The sequence below is a fragment of the Octopus sinensis genome, linkage group LG1, assembly GCF_006345805.1.
Source record: "Octopus sinensis linkage group LG1, ASM634580v1, whole genome shotgun sequence".
Classification (NCBI taxonomy): domain Eukaryota; kingdom Metazoa; phylum Mollusca; class Cephalopoda; order Octopoda; family Octopodidae; genus Octopus; species Octopus sinensis.
In genome coordinates, this window is record NC_042997.1 from 33034100 (window position 1) to 33051599 (window position 17500).

General features: G+C 34.7%; 1 protein-coding gene across 4 annotated transcripts in view; it reads right to left on the minus strand.

The window, feature by feature from the left end:
* LOC115208880 (secernin-3) overlaps positions 1 to 17500 on the minus strand; it is a 101778-nt gene that overhangs the window by 5350 nt on the left and 78928 nt on the right. For 2 of the 4 annotated variants that reach the window (XM_036499060.1, XM_036499027.1), the window contains one exon: positions 10550 to 10587. The exons of the other annotated variants lie outside the window; for them this stretch is intronic. In XM_036499060.1, the coding sequence (XP_036354953.1) occupies positions 10566 to 10587 (22 nt within the window). In that variant the 3' untranslated portion in view covers positions 10550 to 10565. The remainder of the gene's footprint in view (positions 1 to 10549; positions 10588 to 17500) is intronic. 4 annotated transcript variants of the gene reach the window in all.

Genomic DNA, 17500 nt, shown 5'->3' on the forward strand with positions numbered 1-17500 from the left:
TCCAGCCGTAGAAACACTGCCAGATTTGACTGGGCCTGATGAAGCCTTCTGGCTTCACAGACCCCAGTAGAACCGTCCAACCCATGCTAGCATGGAAAACGGACGCTAAATGATGATGATGATGATGATGATGATATATGTATATGTATATTTTATCCTTTTACTTGTTTCAGTCATTTGACTGCAGCCGTGCTTGAGCATAGGTTTTGGTTGAGCAAATCAACCCCAGGACTTGCTCTTTGTAAACTTAGTACTATTAGTCTCTTTTTCCAAACTGCTAAGTTACAGGGATGCAAACACACCAACATCGGTTCTCAAGTAGGGGTGGCTGTGTGGTAAGTAGCTTGCTTACGAACCACATGGTTCTGGGTTCAGTACCACTGCATGGCACCTTGGGCAAGTGTCTTCTGCTATAGCCTCGGGCCGACCAAAGCCTTGTGAGTGGATTTGGTAGACGGAAACTGAAAGAAGCCCATCGTATATATGTATATATATATGTATGTGTGTGTGTGTGTTTTTGTGTCTGTGTTTGTCCCCCCCAACATCGCTTGACAACCGATGCTGGTGCGTTTACACCTCCCGTCACTTAGCGGTTTGGTAAAAGAGACCGATAGAATAAGTACTAGGCTTACAAAGAATAAGTCCTGGGGTCGACTTGCTTGACTAAAGGCGGTGCTCCAGCATGGCCACAGTCAAATGACTGAAACAAGTAAAAGAGTAAAAGAATATATATATGTATATAAGGGGTGCTGAAAAGTTTCTGGATTGAAAGGTATCGCAAAAGGCCTGGTTGGAGGCCTAACCTGCCAAGTTCTTTTATAGGGCTCAGAAAAACTGAAGGACTGCTGCAACAAGTGTGTGAATCTGAGAGGGGAATATGTTGAATAAAATCATAATGAACAGATCCTCCTGTGTTTTCTTTTACCCAAACCAAGAACTTTTCAGCTCCGCTTTGCATACACCTCCTCACTGTTTTCATCTTTCACATTTTCAGCACTGTTTATAAGCTTAATATATAATCTTTCCTAAGCATGTAAAATGTTATTTGACTTTAATGATTATTGTAGCTGGTATTGATACAATCCCTCCAGCCATATGAAATGTGATTTCAACCTTACCGTATTAAACAATTCTGCAAGTTTTCCTTTAATACTAACTTCACCATTCTGATGTTATTAGTCTATTAGTAGTGTTGTTCACATGGGACTCCATAATCTATTATTTCTCTCTGGATTTCATAGTGATTAACGAATATGAAGCAATTTCTCCCCAACCTCTTTGACAGGATGCTTCTCTATTACAAATAAGTTTTCCCATTGGTTGTATAGAACTCATAACTGGATCCAGTGAAACCCTCTCTCTCTTTTGGAGAGGCACTGAGCACCTACATGCACATATACATACACGGCAGTAACTTCCGCCTACGGAATTCAATCACAAAGCTTCGGTCGACTCGGGGCTGTAGCGGAAGACACTTGCCCAAAGTGCCACGCAGTGGGACTGAACCCGAAACCATGTAGCTAGGAAGCAAGCTCCCTAACCACACAGCCAACATACATTGATTTTTGCACTGTTATTATTTGTTACTCTAGACCAAGAATGAAATGGTTGGGTAATCTCCTTAATTTCAGTTGTTCATGCTTGGGAATCCCGCCAGAAGGTCTAATGTTAGTTGTTTTTGACAGGACCCTATGGAGGAGGTGCCTTAGGTCTCTGCCCCCACGACCCCTCAGGAATATTGGGTAGAAAAGGTGGATAAATTAATGGATTATTGTTTAAAATGGTTAATTATGTTGCCATGATCTATCAATGTATTATTATCTAATGAGAGGTAAGTGTTTTAGGTATGGAAACATTGCAATATTGATGCTGGGATATGAACCACGAATCTCTTGGCTATTTGTCAGCAACCCATTTGTTTTTTCGTCTTTTAGTCAAGAGGGAAGACAGTAGCCATCACTGGGCCTTTGGGATAAGTCACAGGGAGGAAGTTATCCTCAAACCAGAGAGCTGATCTGAATGGCTGTAACAGAGGCAACTCTGCTAAAGATACCCAAAGTGTCAGGTGATGGTGTTAAACTGGATAACAGATTAAGTCCATAATCAAATTAAGCTATGACGGAATTTGAATTTAGAACACAAAGAACTTTGATAAACACTGCAAAACATGTTGCTCAACACTCTAACAATATTGTTAATTCACTGTCCTGGATTGGTACTGTTTTACCAAATTCAAAAGGATGAAAGGCAAAGTTGATCTTAGCAGTATTTGAACTCAGAGTGCAGACAAAACAAATACCATAAGGCATTCTATGCAGCACATTAATAACTTTACCAATTCTCCTTGATATAAGAAAAAGTTTACAAAAAACCCTTCCTCTTTCATCATCATCATCACCGTTTAGTGTCCGCTTTCCATGCTGGCATGGGTTGGACGGTGCAACTGGGGTCTGGGAAGCCAGAAGGCTGCACCAGGCCCAGTCTGATCTGGCAATGTTTCTACGGCTGGATGCCCTTCCTAACGCCAACCACTCCATGAGTGTAGTGGGTGCTTTTTATGTGCCACCAGCACAGAGGCCAGGCGAGGCTGGCAACAGCCACAATCGGATGGTGCTTTTTACGTGCCACTGGCCTGATTATTAATTATATTGTATGGTATCTCTTTGATGTTGTAATGGGTAAGTGGAGGAATTATTGGGTTTCATGTATAAGAAGTTCATTGAGTATCTGTCGAAGACAGTTCTATATTTCTCAGTTCATTCAAGTCCTTGGAACAGATACCAAATACTGTGGAAATGTTACTCACATTAGGCTGGCATTCCATCAAGGGGTATATCTATGTGGTTTCATGTGAGCAAATCTAAGTACTAGCTCCAAACACTCTGCTCTACCCCTAGCTTAACAGTACTGACTTTATGCCCTTCCCTTAGATTAACAGTTAATGAAATTATCTTTATCACTATGATAATCCTGAAAATGAAACAATGGTGTTTAAAATGTTCAATGATTTTGAAATTTCTTATTTACTGTACATAGGACCATTACAGTACATAGACCCTTATTGTACACAGACCCTGTAAGTTGAATAAGTTAAGCCAAAATTTAGATAAAATACAATCTGTTTTTAAAGCATATGACAGCATAGAGATACTAATATCATGAAAATTAATACCTGTATCAATAACATAATAGTAGCTTTAATCTAAGATAAGATTTTAAAGAAGTTTTCAAAGATCCATAGGTTTACCAGGCCTTCCATAGGTTTACCAGGCCTTCAATCATATGGTGAGAGCCTAAAATAATTTATGGTGCTTGACAAAACACACACACACACACACACACACAAACACACACACAGACATGGTCTAATATATATTCTTGGCCTGTAACTTTTAATTTTATTTCCTTAGAAAATAAAAATATAACATTGGTTACATTGATTATATAAAAATGTTTGTTTCATTAATCAATTAAAAGATTGAAATAAAATAAAATAAAAAAATAAAAAAAGTCAGTGATTAGTTAGTAACATGCTTTGTAACAATAGAAACGGTTTAGTCATCTTTATTGATTTTCACAAGAATACGTCATTTTAATAAGGAATAATTTGTGAGAAAACAGAAATATTTAAATGCAAAGCTGTTAATATTATCAAGTAGTAAACAGTTTTTTTTTAACACTAATAACCATTTCTTTGAACAATGATAATTAGTAGCAGATAAACTCCCAGTGAATCATTTCAACAATCCTCTTTTGAGTTTCAGTATTTTTACCTTTTTTCTGTTTATTAATGTCTTTGAGAAAGCATAAGTTCTCATTTTCTCTACATTTAAAAATGTAGATTTCTTGCATGCCTTGGAAATGGCAATCGATAACCACTATATTAGTTACTCTGAAAGAATTACTGTAATATATATTATGAAATGGTTATGTTTTTAAGGTAAAGAAAACTGTTTGCTATTTATAACTTAGTCAAAAATAACAGGAAATATTTGTCATTTTTCTTTTCACCAAATCTTTATTTGAAGCAAAAATAAAAGAGAAAAAAAAAAGGAGAACAAGAATAATTAGCAGGTTAATAATATCATGTAACACCAATATAACAGCAGAATAACAATGGTACCGCAACAATAACATCAACAACTGCAAGAATAACAGATCTGTTGTCCTTAATAGGAACATGCATTTAGAAATGGAAAACATGCATTTAAATCATTTTACATGGTGTGTAACATGATGTAACAAATTAATTCAATAATTAAACACCTGATAATGAGAATTTTCTAATTAGTTTGCCTACAAATTGTAGATGGTTCTTCTATCAGATAAATAGGGAAAAAATGAGCGGGGATCAATGATTGACCTGAAAAATCCTTGATTTTGTATACTTAATTTTCAAACTCTGTTATATTGAATATTTACAGAAGTATTTAGCAATTATTGATTCTTAAGATGTAATACACTACATCTGAGAGAGGCTAAGAATTCCAGTCACTAAAATAATAATAAAAAAGACATTCATTTATTTCTATTAAAAGTTTCAAAAATTTTGGTGGTGAACCAGCTATTTTTATACAAATGGATGACCCTTCTACTACAGTTAATCCATTTTATGAAATAAGAATGGATGTAGTTTCTCTACAAAATAACTGAGGCAAGTAGAATCATATCCTTGTCTTTCAAAGAGTGTAACATAATAACAACACATAACAACTAATATAACTTCATAGACATTGTACTTTAGGAATGGAACCATTGTACTTTACCAATAGAATCATTGTACTTTATGTACAGAGTGTCTGGCAAAATGAGTCTAATACACATTGCTATAAACACCCATTTCTTTCTCGTAAAACCTCAGCTTTCATATTTGATTTAAAAGATCCTAGACAATTCCTGCTGAATCTATAGATAGAAAATATCTGCAAGATGTTTGCAAGAATAAATCTTTGTAGGTGCAGAAGGAATCATGAAACATTTTGCAAACCCATAGTAGGACTTGAGTATAGCACTACAATCTAAAAAAGCAATCATTAATTACAGAGCACTCTCTTCTCATTTAAACTGTAAAATAGTAATAACATTTTTTTGTTTTTGTATTCTCCTACTTTTAGGAAAATGATGCAATAATAATGGTAAGATTTCAACATATGATAGTGTACCCATTAGTCCCAAATTTTAACTGTAGTCAGAAAATTCTCATACAGCATTAATGTGCATACAATCAATGTTTATTATTTTAGTTGTTTTTTCTTTTTGCAAATGTTTATGTATTCCTATTTTCCATAGTCTGGACTTGGAGAGACGCCCAGCAGTTAACTTTTACATTCAATCATTTTACATCTACTTTTGATATACAAAGTCTAACCACGTATATGTCCAATATACAGGGTGGACCAAAATGATCTGACACACATTTGGAGGCTTAATAAAAGCACAAAATAAGAAATAATGAAAAGAATAATTTTATTTTCTGTATGTACATATAATGCCATTTTATTTCATTAAGTTTTAAAAATTAAATCAGCTAAATGCTTCCCATCATTGTCAACACACTTTTGGAGACGGTCATGAAAGTTATCGATAACTCTATGGATCATTTCTTCTGGAATGATGAAATGTGATTTCTTCTTGTGGGGATTTTTAAAATCAAAAGTATTCAGTCATCGCCCTCGATCTATTGAGGAATTAAAACGTGCAATTTGTGTAGAAATAGCAACCATTCCAGAAGAAATGATCCATAGAGTTATTGCAAACTCCACCCATCTAACACCCGTGGACATATTTACAAAGTCAGAAAACAGCACAGCTCCCATGACTTCAGGAAACATTTTTTCACGCTGAGAGTTGCTGAAGCATGGAACAAACTGCCGGCATCAGTTGTTAGTTGTCGGAGCACTGCATCCTTCAAAACTTCCATGATTCCTGAGATTCGCCAACACTACACCTGATTTTCTCCCCTCCATACACACACAAGCATGTATCTGACTCATACATTGTTCGCTTTCCAGACATTTCTACATTACTGCATGTACTTTATATGCACTTTCTGACAAGTTGTGGTGCACCTGAGCACTGTATACAATAATTTCATTATTATTATTATTATTATTATTATAACTTTCATGACCGTCTCCAAAAGTGTGTTGACAATGATGGGAAGCATTTAGCTGATTTAAGTTTTAAAACTTAATGAAATAAAATGGCATTATAGGTAGATCCAGAAAATAAAATTTTTCTTTTCATTATTTCTTATTTTGTGCTTTTATTAAGCCTCCAAATGTGGTCAGATCACTTTGGTCCACCCTGTATATTGCAGAAGTTAAAGCTGTTTCCTGAAAGACTATGAGTACGAGCATGAAAAAGACCTATAAGAATGTAATAATGGTGTTGAGACCAAAAGCAGTGATGATAATAATGATTATTATCATGATGGATGATGGTAAGGATAATGATGGTGATGAAAATAATACTGACAAGCTATCATCTGTGTAGCATAAAACTGACCACCATCATTCAGCGAATAGTAATTTCTATACTCTTTACTCTTTTACTTGTTTCAGTCATTTGACTGCGGCCATGCTGGAGCACCGCCTTTAGTCGAGCAAATCGACCCCGGGACTTATTCTTTGTAAGCCCAGTACTTATTCTATCGGTCTCTTTTGCCGAACCGCTAAGTGACGGGGACGTAAACACACGAGCATCGGTTGTCAAGCAATGCTAGGGGGACAAACACAGACACACAAACATATACACACACACTTATATATATATATATATATACATATATACGACAGGCTTCTTTCAGTTTTCCGTCTACCAAATCCACTCACAAGGCATTGGTCGGCCCGGGGCTATAGCAGAAGACACTTGCCCAAGATGCCATGCAGTGGGACTGAACCCGGAACCATGTGGTTGATTAGCAAGCTACTTACCACACAGCCACTCCTGCGCCTATTAAAATTTAATATTCAATAATCCTTGCACCATTCACAAACTCTCCAAAGACGGTCTTCCTTGCAAATGCATTATACTTATTTTTAATTGCCCATTTATGTGTCTGCCGCAAGCATTAAAAAAAATGACTTATTATACAATCTAGGGATACTAGGTTACTGTTTTGCACCATTCCATTTCATGTGTTAATGTTATGGATAAAGGTTCTCCCTTTTTATTCTCATTGTATGCGGCTATTCAGTCAGCATTTAATTTCATATATGAGCTGATCAAAGTGGTTTCAGGTCTCTTATTAATGCATTAATAAAATATATTATGGGTATTTATAACAGCTTGTAAAAATGTAATTTACTAACAATGCATGAATTCATCAAGTGAAAATGTCATAACATATATATTCAGTGTGTTACATACATACATACATACATACACACATATATATATATATATTTACATATATACATACATGTGTGTGTATGTATGTGTAAGTCTGTGTGTGTATGTGTGTATATATATATATATATATATATATAAATGTGTGTGTGGATATATATGTATGTACATGTATGTATTTGTATACATGTACATGTTTTATATATATATACATATATATATATATATATACATATGTACATACATACATACATATATATATATATATACACACACACATACATATATATATGTATATATACATATACATACATACATACATATATGTATATATATACATATATACTTGTAGTAATGAAATAAAACCAAATAGTGATATTTTGGAATCATTTAATATGTAAGTTTCAGGTTTCTTTAATACATAATAGGAAACGCATCCATTACATAAACCTACCTAACATTTCAAACTATAAAGAAATCGATGAAACAATTTCAATATATACGTGGTTAGAGTAGTAAGTCAGTTACTAAGTTGAGAGGAAGGCTTTTAATCCAAAGTACTTTGACACCATATTTTCATGCCATATACTACTAATTCTAAAGGCGGTGAGCTGGCAGACATGTTAGCGTGCTAGGCAAAATGCTTAGTGGTATTTCGACTGTCGTTACGTTCTGAGTTCCAATTCCACCGAGGTCGACTTTGCCTTTCATCCTTTCGGGGTCGACAAATTAAGTACCAGTTACACACTGGGGTCAATATAATCGACTTAATCCATTTGTCTGTCCTTGTTTGTCCCCTCTGTGTTTAGCCCCTTGTGGGTAGTAAAGAAATATATACAACTAATTCCATTCACTACAACTCTTAACCACACCCTGACACCTGGTTCATTCCATCCTCATCCTCTCCCCAAATTCTTCACCTCTATCTGCTACTTTTCATCAATTTTACTAAGATTTCTATGCAAATAAACAAAACCATTCCATTTTCTTTTAATACTATTCCCTCAAAAATCCTTCCTTCTCCCCACTATCCCATTTCACATATCCTCCTCTTCATTTTTCTCCCCACTTCTCTCCTCTCTACGTCTGTCTGTCTCTCTGTTTTTGTCTGTCTCTCTGTCTCTGTCTGTCTCTCTCTGAATACATGTCTATCCTCCTAACTTACTAGCTGACTTAAAGCTCAAACCACATATATATATTGAAATTTTTCATTAATTTCTTTATATTTTGAAATGCTTTAACTGAAGAAAGTTCACGTAATGGACGCATTTCCTATTATACAGCATGCTAAACTGAAATGTGTGTATTAAATGATTTCAAAATATTACTATTTGGTTTGGCTTCATTATTATAACTAATACAGCTTGATGCCAATACAAACTAGCCAGTCTTGACTCCACTTATGCAGATTTAGTTTGCTATATTTGGCTTGAGTAAAAAATTCTGGTACCATGGACAGCTATGTGTATATGTATGTATGTATGTATGTATGTATGTATGTATGTATGTATGTATGTATGTATGTATGTATTTATGTATGTATGTATGTATGTATGTATGTATGTATGTATGTATGTATGTATGTATGTATGTATGTATGTATGTATGCATGTATGTATATATGTATGTACGTTTGTATGTATGCATGTGTGTATGTATGCATGCATGCATGCGTGTATGTATGTATCCTTGCATGCATGAATGTATGCATCCATGCATACATATATATATTTATATATGCATGGATACATGTATATACACACACACACACACACACACATATATATGTACACACATGTGTATATATGTGTGTATATATCTATATACATATCTATGTGTGTGTATGTATATGTACATGTGTGTGCATATATATATATATATATATACATACATTTATGTATGTGTATGTATACACATATATACGTTTATGTATATACACACACACATATATATATATATGCATATATATGGTATATATACATATTTACATACATGCATATATATATTTATATATATATACATACGCACACACACACACACACACACACACACAAATACACACATTTACATATATATGCATACTTACATGCATGTGTGCATGCATGCATACATACAAACATATCCTTAACACAAATAAATTTGGAAAGAGGCTTAACTAAATTTAAAAAAAAAACAAAAAAAAACTGAAAATAGAAACAGATTTTGTGTGATTAAATTGTCAGACTTAAAAGCAATAATTTGTAGGTTTTGAGTTTAAACCCAATCCACACACTATTACATTATAAGTTTAAAGTTTTGTGAATGAAATACATTCTTTTATATATATCATCTTCCATTTCTGGAACACAAATATATATTATATGCCAGATAGACTATATACATGAGCTAAAAAATGTATTTGTAAGAAAGAGGACACTGAAAGAGAATTTGTTTTAAGAACAAACTTAAATATTGCATGATATCTTAAACTCCAATTTTATGTGTGTATGTGTGTGTGTGTGTGTGTGTTTCTCTCTCTCTCTCTTTCCACACACACACACATTTGCGTATATATGTATATATATGTATATATATGTATATATATGTATATATATGTATATATATGTATATATATATGTATATATTGCAAATGTTGATGAATTCTCTTGTCATGAATGACAAATGATGGTTCAGTAAAATAAAGCATTAATCATTTTATATATATATATATATATGTGTATATATATAATATATATATATATATGTGTATATATATATATATATACATACATATATATATATATATATATATATATATTATATATATATATATGTGTATATATAATATATATATATATATATATATATATATATATAGATATATATATATATATATATATACACATATATATATATATATATATATATATATATATATATATGTATGTATGTATGTTTGTATGTATATACATATACACATGCATATATACATGTTCGTGCGGACACACATGCACACACACACCAACACACATACATACACAGTATTCATATATATATAATATATATTTTCCAATTAAGTACTAATTAGACTATAAAGATTAATAGTATGTAAATTTTTTTTTTAGCAGAAAGTGTATTAGTAAAAGAATTAATCAAACAAGGAAAGTTTTCAATAAGGGGGCAGGTAAGGTCGAAACATATTCAGTTGAAATAGTTTTACCTTTAGTATTTGGGACTCAGACATAAGTGGATCCTGTTCTGTAAAATTCAATCACAATTTGAAAAGAAAAATATGATTTTTAAAGGAATTCTAGACAAGATTTGATTAAACGCTACCTATAATAATAATAATAATAATAATAAAATAATAATAATAATAATGATAATGATAATAATAATAATATAGGCACAAGGCTAGTACAGAAATATTGAGGGGATGGAAGTAGTCAGTGACATCAACTTGATTGGTATCTTATTTTATGGACCCTGGAGGAATGAAAAGCAAAGTTTACCCCATCAGAAAATGGACACTGAATGAAAACAGCTGGAAGAAATACACAATGCATTTTATCCAATATTCTACTGTTTCTGCTTATCTACTACTGTAATAATAATCGTTTCTAGATCAGGCACAAAGCCTAAAATTTAGTTGATATCTGTTTCTTTATTACCCACAAGGGGCTGAACATAGAGGGGACAAACAAGGACAGACTAACGGATTGAGTCGATTACATCGACCCCAGTGCATAACTGGTACTTAATTTATCGACCCCGAAAGGATGAAAGGCAAAGTCGACCTCAGCAGGATTTGAACTCAGAACGTAACGGCAGACGAAATATGGCTACACATTTCGCCCGGCGTGCTAACGTTTCTGCCAGCTCGCCGCCTTTAGTTGATATCATTGACCCAAGTACTTGACTAGTACTTTATTTTAAAGACCCTGAAAGGATGAAAGGCAAAGTTGACCTCAGTGAGGTTTGAAATCAAAACATAAAAAGCCAAACGAAATAAGCAAGAAGTATGTTGTTGTCAGACACTTTAACAATTCTGCCAATTTACTGCCCTCATCATCATCATCATCATCATCTTTATCACCATCATCATCATCATCAGCATGATGATGATGATGGTAATGATGACATACAGTATAAAAGGTGACCCAGGGCAAAAGTATTTCTTAGAAATTTCCATGATATTTTTGATAAGCAAAGATTTGAGGTTTCTACTCAGTTACAGAATATGTGAAGCATAGTATACTAGCATACCTACCATATACACACATACATACATACATACATACATACATACATACATACAACATACATACATACATACATACATAAACACATATCTATCTATCTATCTATCTATCTATCTATCTGTCTATATACATACATACATACATACATACATACATATCTATCTATCTATCTACCTGTCTATATACATACATACATACATACATACATACATACATACATACATACATACATATGTATGTATGTATCCTGGCATTTGACATTATCTCTCCTTGTAATCATTTCACCATTCCTGAATATATAGGTATCGCATTACCATCTTCATATCTTTGTACATCTTGCTTACAGATAGCCATTAACACTATAATGTTGTGGAAGAATTGATGTGACTATAAATGTAAATTTGTTGCAATGGAAATATTACTGCAATGTGTGTGTGTGCATGTGAGTGAGTGTGTGTGTGTGTGCTAGTATGTACATGCATGTATATGTGTATGTATGAATGCTGTGTTTGTATACCCTTATAGTTACATTTGCAAATACTTTTGCAATTTTATGGATTTCAAAATGTTTAGTTTCTACTGATCTCATTTAAAAATGTTACTGCCAGAGTAAAATATCATGATAAACATGCAGACATACACACACATACCCAAACACACACACCACACAACATGGTGATCACATATTTTGAGAATATTGGTAACAACTTCTCTTTTAACCATATATTATTAAAACACAAGTGTGCTCAGTTTTAGTATTTTCATAAAGGATTTTTCCTGTTTCTTTATTGCATCAATTCATTATGCTTGGATCAGTAAAATTTTAGGTTCCATCTCTCCTTTTGGAGTATCCAGGTATAATCATAAAAGAACTCATTAGTCTCCCAGCTGTGTGAATGAAGGAAGATTAAAGTTCAGCAATGAAAGCTAAATCCTTCAAAACTTCCATGCTTTCTGAGATTTGCCAACACTACACCTGATTTTCTCCCCTCCATACACACACAAGCATGTATCTGACTCATACATTGTTCACTTTCCAGACATTTGCACATTACTGCATACACTTTATATGCACTTTCTGACAAGTTGTGGTGCATCTGAGCACTGTAGACAATAATTTCATTATTATTATAAATAAACATTCATCATTATAAAATATTCTGCTACACCCATCATTAAGCTATATCACTTGCAGCATTTACAACCAGGTGAACTGAGTCAATTGAAAACTTAGTACAGTGGCTTTCAAACTCTGGCACTAATAGATATGCACACTTTTTGGTACACAAGGTTTACAAGAGCATTGAAATCTTGAAGTAGTTACACGCAACTAAATGCAACTATGTGGAGATTCCTTCACCGTTTCTTATTTCTTTATTGCCCACAAGGGGCTAAACACAGAGGGGACAAACAAGGACAGACAAACGGATTAAGTCGATTACATCGACCCCAGTGCGTATCTGGTACTTAATTTATCGACCCTGAAAAGATGAAAGGCAAAGTCGACCTCGACGGAATTTGAACTCAGAACGTAACGGCAGACGAAATACCTATTTCTTTATTACCCACAAGGGGCTAAACGTAAAGGGGACAAACAAGGACAGGCAAACGGATTAAGTTGATTACATCGACCCCAGTGCGTAACTGGTACTTAATTTATCGACCCTGAAAAGATGAAAGGCAAAGACAACCTCGACGGAATTTGAACTCAGAACGTAACGGCAGACAAAATACCGCAAAGCATTTCGCCTGGCGAGCTAATGTTTCTGCCAGCTTGCTGCCTTCACTGTTTTTGTCCACTTATCATTGTGAACAATAGTTTCCAGCAATATTTGTAACCAAGAACAATTTAGTTCAAGACTATCAAAACAAAATGATGCAATGGATGTGCTTCTCTGAAACTGTTTCTAGCATAAAGTTACTTGTTCATTTCATTGATGGACAAGTTATTAAGTTACTTGAAAGGATAAGACATCTGACTTTGAATCAGAAGATTGTGAGTTTGTATCTTGTTGTGGTCCCAAATTTTAATTTCATAGTTGCAGGAGTGGCTGTGTGGTAAGAAAAAGCTTGCTTCCTAACCACATAGTTCCGGTGTAGGATTTGTCAATTATATAAACTAAGGTACTTTAACTGGTATTTTGTTTTATTGAGCTCAGAAGGATGAAAGGCAAAGTTGAACCAAGTTGAATTTGAACTTTTTGAATTGATAGGAAATAATTCATGTCTATTGTCAGTTCTATTGTATCCAACCATTTTATACTATATTCTTCCCATGGTATATACCAACAGTGCTGAACACAGTGAAGGGATGTGCATTTGAGAACTCCCGACTTAGTGGCTTAATCAGATACAGTAGCCATGCTATTGTAAGTGCACAAATTACAGAGGGTTGAGCTGGTAGTTTGATAAGTTTATTTTTCTACTCCAGTTTTGGTTCTAAGAAATTTATATCATAGCCAAAAATGTATGTATTTGCACTTGTTACTATCTCACTAAGTCAACAATATGTAATGCTTCATAAAACTATCTTAAGAGGATGGGAAACACTAAAGAGACAATAATGATAATTAATTGTCCATCAGTGACTCCATTATAATTCTTACAACTTCACCTGAAGATAAATATATGGATAGTCTTTCAACAAGACGATTCTAAAGATTCTTCTCTTGTTATTGTTGTTAATGTTCAGCTATTGTTTTTATTTTCTTGTATGGTTTATTGATTTCTCTTTAACAGTGTTTCAGAGGAGTTCATTTGTCTACATCATATTCACCATTCCGTCTCGCACTAATGTAAAAGATACATAAAATATAGACAGAAGGCATCAGAGATGAAAAATATACAAAAAAACAACAAAAATATATGGTCAATATGGTTAAATACACATATCCATATACATAAAAGATGATCACTTCTCTGATAGATGATAGCTGTTTCCATTAATCAACATCATCCCAATAATCTCCATTGCATCTGTGTACTCTGAGATAACTCTTAACCCTTTAGCATTTAAACCGGCCATATCCGGCCAAAAGTATTCTGCCTGTTTTATGTTCAAATTGGCCAGATCTGGTCTCTTACACCAATCCTACAATATCATCTTAAAAATTAACAGCTACCTCATCAAAATCTCATAACTACAAGATAATGCATGATTAGTTCAAAACAATGTGGATAAAGAAGCATTAATTTTGGCAGAATAATGCGAACACTAAAGGGTTAAGGTCAGCAGTTGACCTACAAATCTATGTGGTAGATAAAATTCAAAACTTTTTACAGGGTTTTGCAATTTTATATGCTTTTTCAAACCAAGGTTATTTCAACAGATTTTTTTCAAAATATTGCACTGTTGTTGTAACCATAAAAAGGTAACAAATCATTGTTAGATGCATCTTGGTTCCATCAATTCTTCTATGTTTTCATCTGGCTACATGTGTCACATGAAGCATTCTTTCCTTCGTGTTATATGCTGACAGGATGGATGCCACATTGAAACAACAAATCAGAATATTGTAGACATATTCTGATGGTGGAGTCACAATGGCCCAGTGGTTAGGGCACTGGACTTGCGATCGTGGGATCACGGTTTCAATTCCCAGACCGGGTGTTGTGAGTGTTTATTGAGTGAAAACACCTAAAGCTCTATGATGGTGGAGGCACAATGGCCCAATGGTTAGGGCACTGGTCTTGCGATCATGGGATCGCAGTTTCGATTCCTAGACCGGGTGTTGTGAGTGTTTATTGAGTGAAAACATCTAAAGCTCTATGAAGCTCCAGCAGGGGGTGGCGAACTCTGCTTTACTCTTTCACCACAACATTCTAAACAGCGGTGCATCAGCATGGCCACAGCTCTTAGCTGAAACTAGAGAAGAAAAAAATATCCACAGGTAAAGCTAAAGTCATAACTAATTAGCATGTTTCTAGAGTTGTATTGGTGTATTTAAAACATTAAATTTAGCTAAGGTACTTTTGGAAGCAGGGTACTTTTGGAAGCTTAAGGTGGGCTGTAACACCCAATTATATTCAGGTCATAAGCCTTAAATATAAAAATCGATTCATAGTACCCCTGCAAAAAAATATGTCCTTCACATCTGTGAGAAAAGAATCATGGTGCTAAGTGGCAACTCCTCTCTTTCTTCAGCTTGTGTGATCTGTGTGAATGAGGGTTGGAATGAGTGAAATATTTTACTTTCACTTTCGCATCTATGTGAGGATATTGAAGTTGGTCTTGTTTAGAATATATAGGTGCAAGAGTGACTGTGTGGTAAGTAGCTTGCTTACCAACTACATGGTGCCGTGTTCAATCCCACTGCGTGGCTTCTTGGGTAAGTGGCTTCAACTATAGCCTTGTGCCGACCAAAGCCTTGTGAGTGGACTTGGTGGATGGAAACTGAAAGAAGCCCATCGTATATATGTGTGTGTGTGTGTGTTTGTGTGTCTGTGTTTGTCCCCCCCAGCATCGCTTGACAACTGATGTTGGTGTGTTCACATCCCCGTAACTTAGCGGTTCAGCAAAAGAGACCGATAGAATAAGTACTAGGCTTACAAAGAATAAGTACTGGGGTCGAAATGTTCGACTAAAGGCGGCGCTCCAGCATGGCCACAGTCAAATGACTGAAACAAATAAAAGAATAATAGAAGAAAAGAATCTTCCACTTTAGAGTGTTGATTGATGAGTTGATGTCTTGTGCATGTAGCAGTAGTACTGATGCTATGGCAGTCGTTTGTATTGCTTGAGAAAGTTTGCATTATGCTGATTTCTGTTTTGTAATAGCACAAGAAGTATGTGCACTAGAATGACAGCAGAGATTGATAATGTGTTATAACTAGAATGTTTACTAGGATTTCTTTTGCCAGATTTAGCATAGCAAAAGAAAAAGAGTCCATTTGATTAGTGAACAATTGATGTTTGGAGTGTCTGTAGGTGTGATACCCTGCTGGATAGGGTTATGAAATCTGAAGGTGGTTATTGTTCTCATTAAATGCCTTCTTTATTTTGATTGTAGTGAGGATCTGGATCTAATAGTACAATAACACGAGGGTGCTGAGGTTGTCAGTGGGAATGCATTTGGTAGTTTTGAATTTGTTGAGGTGAAGATAAATCTGTGAGAGAGTGCTATAGTATTGGCTGGAAGTGCTTATACATGTGTGTGTGTGTTTAAAAGAAAAGGGTTCTCTGCACAAATGTATGTATGTATGTATGTATGTATGGATGTATGTATGTATGTATGTATGTATGTATGTATGTATGGAGAGTTAGCTAAAGGAGAACGACCTCCACATAAACCAAAAAAGAGGTATAAGGACTTGCTGAAGGCTTCCTTAAGCGATGCTTGCATCTCTTCTGACACATGGGAGGGCATAGCTATTGATCGTAGCAGGTGGAGAAGGATTGTGCACGAGGGGACAGCTACTTTTGAGAAATCTCGAGTTGCACATGAGAAAGTAAGGAGGGATGTCAGGAAGGGCATCGCTGTTACACTTCCAGATGGGAAGGGTCTTCCTATGATGCTAACGTGCAGTGTCTGTATAAGACCCTGCCTCATCTTCGTAGTCATAAAGCGAGACAGATGGGTGACAACCTGACCACTGGTGGTGATGTTACACACCATACTAATCATATCTGTCAGGTATGTGGAAGAGTGTGTAATTTGGCAGGAGGACTTAAACAACATGCAAAGGTACATGAAGCCCAGTTACAACTACAGCCGGCTATTACCAGTAAAGGTTTTAGCTGCCAATTCTGTACAAGACATTGTAGATCTTTAGCTGGGCTAAAAAGTCACATTCGATCACAGCACCAGTAACTGTTAAGCTTCGTGCAATGGCCATACTCGATAACGAGGGGGCAGCCATCATGTATGTATGTATGCATGTATGTAAGGGTGGGTGTATGTATGTATGTA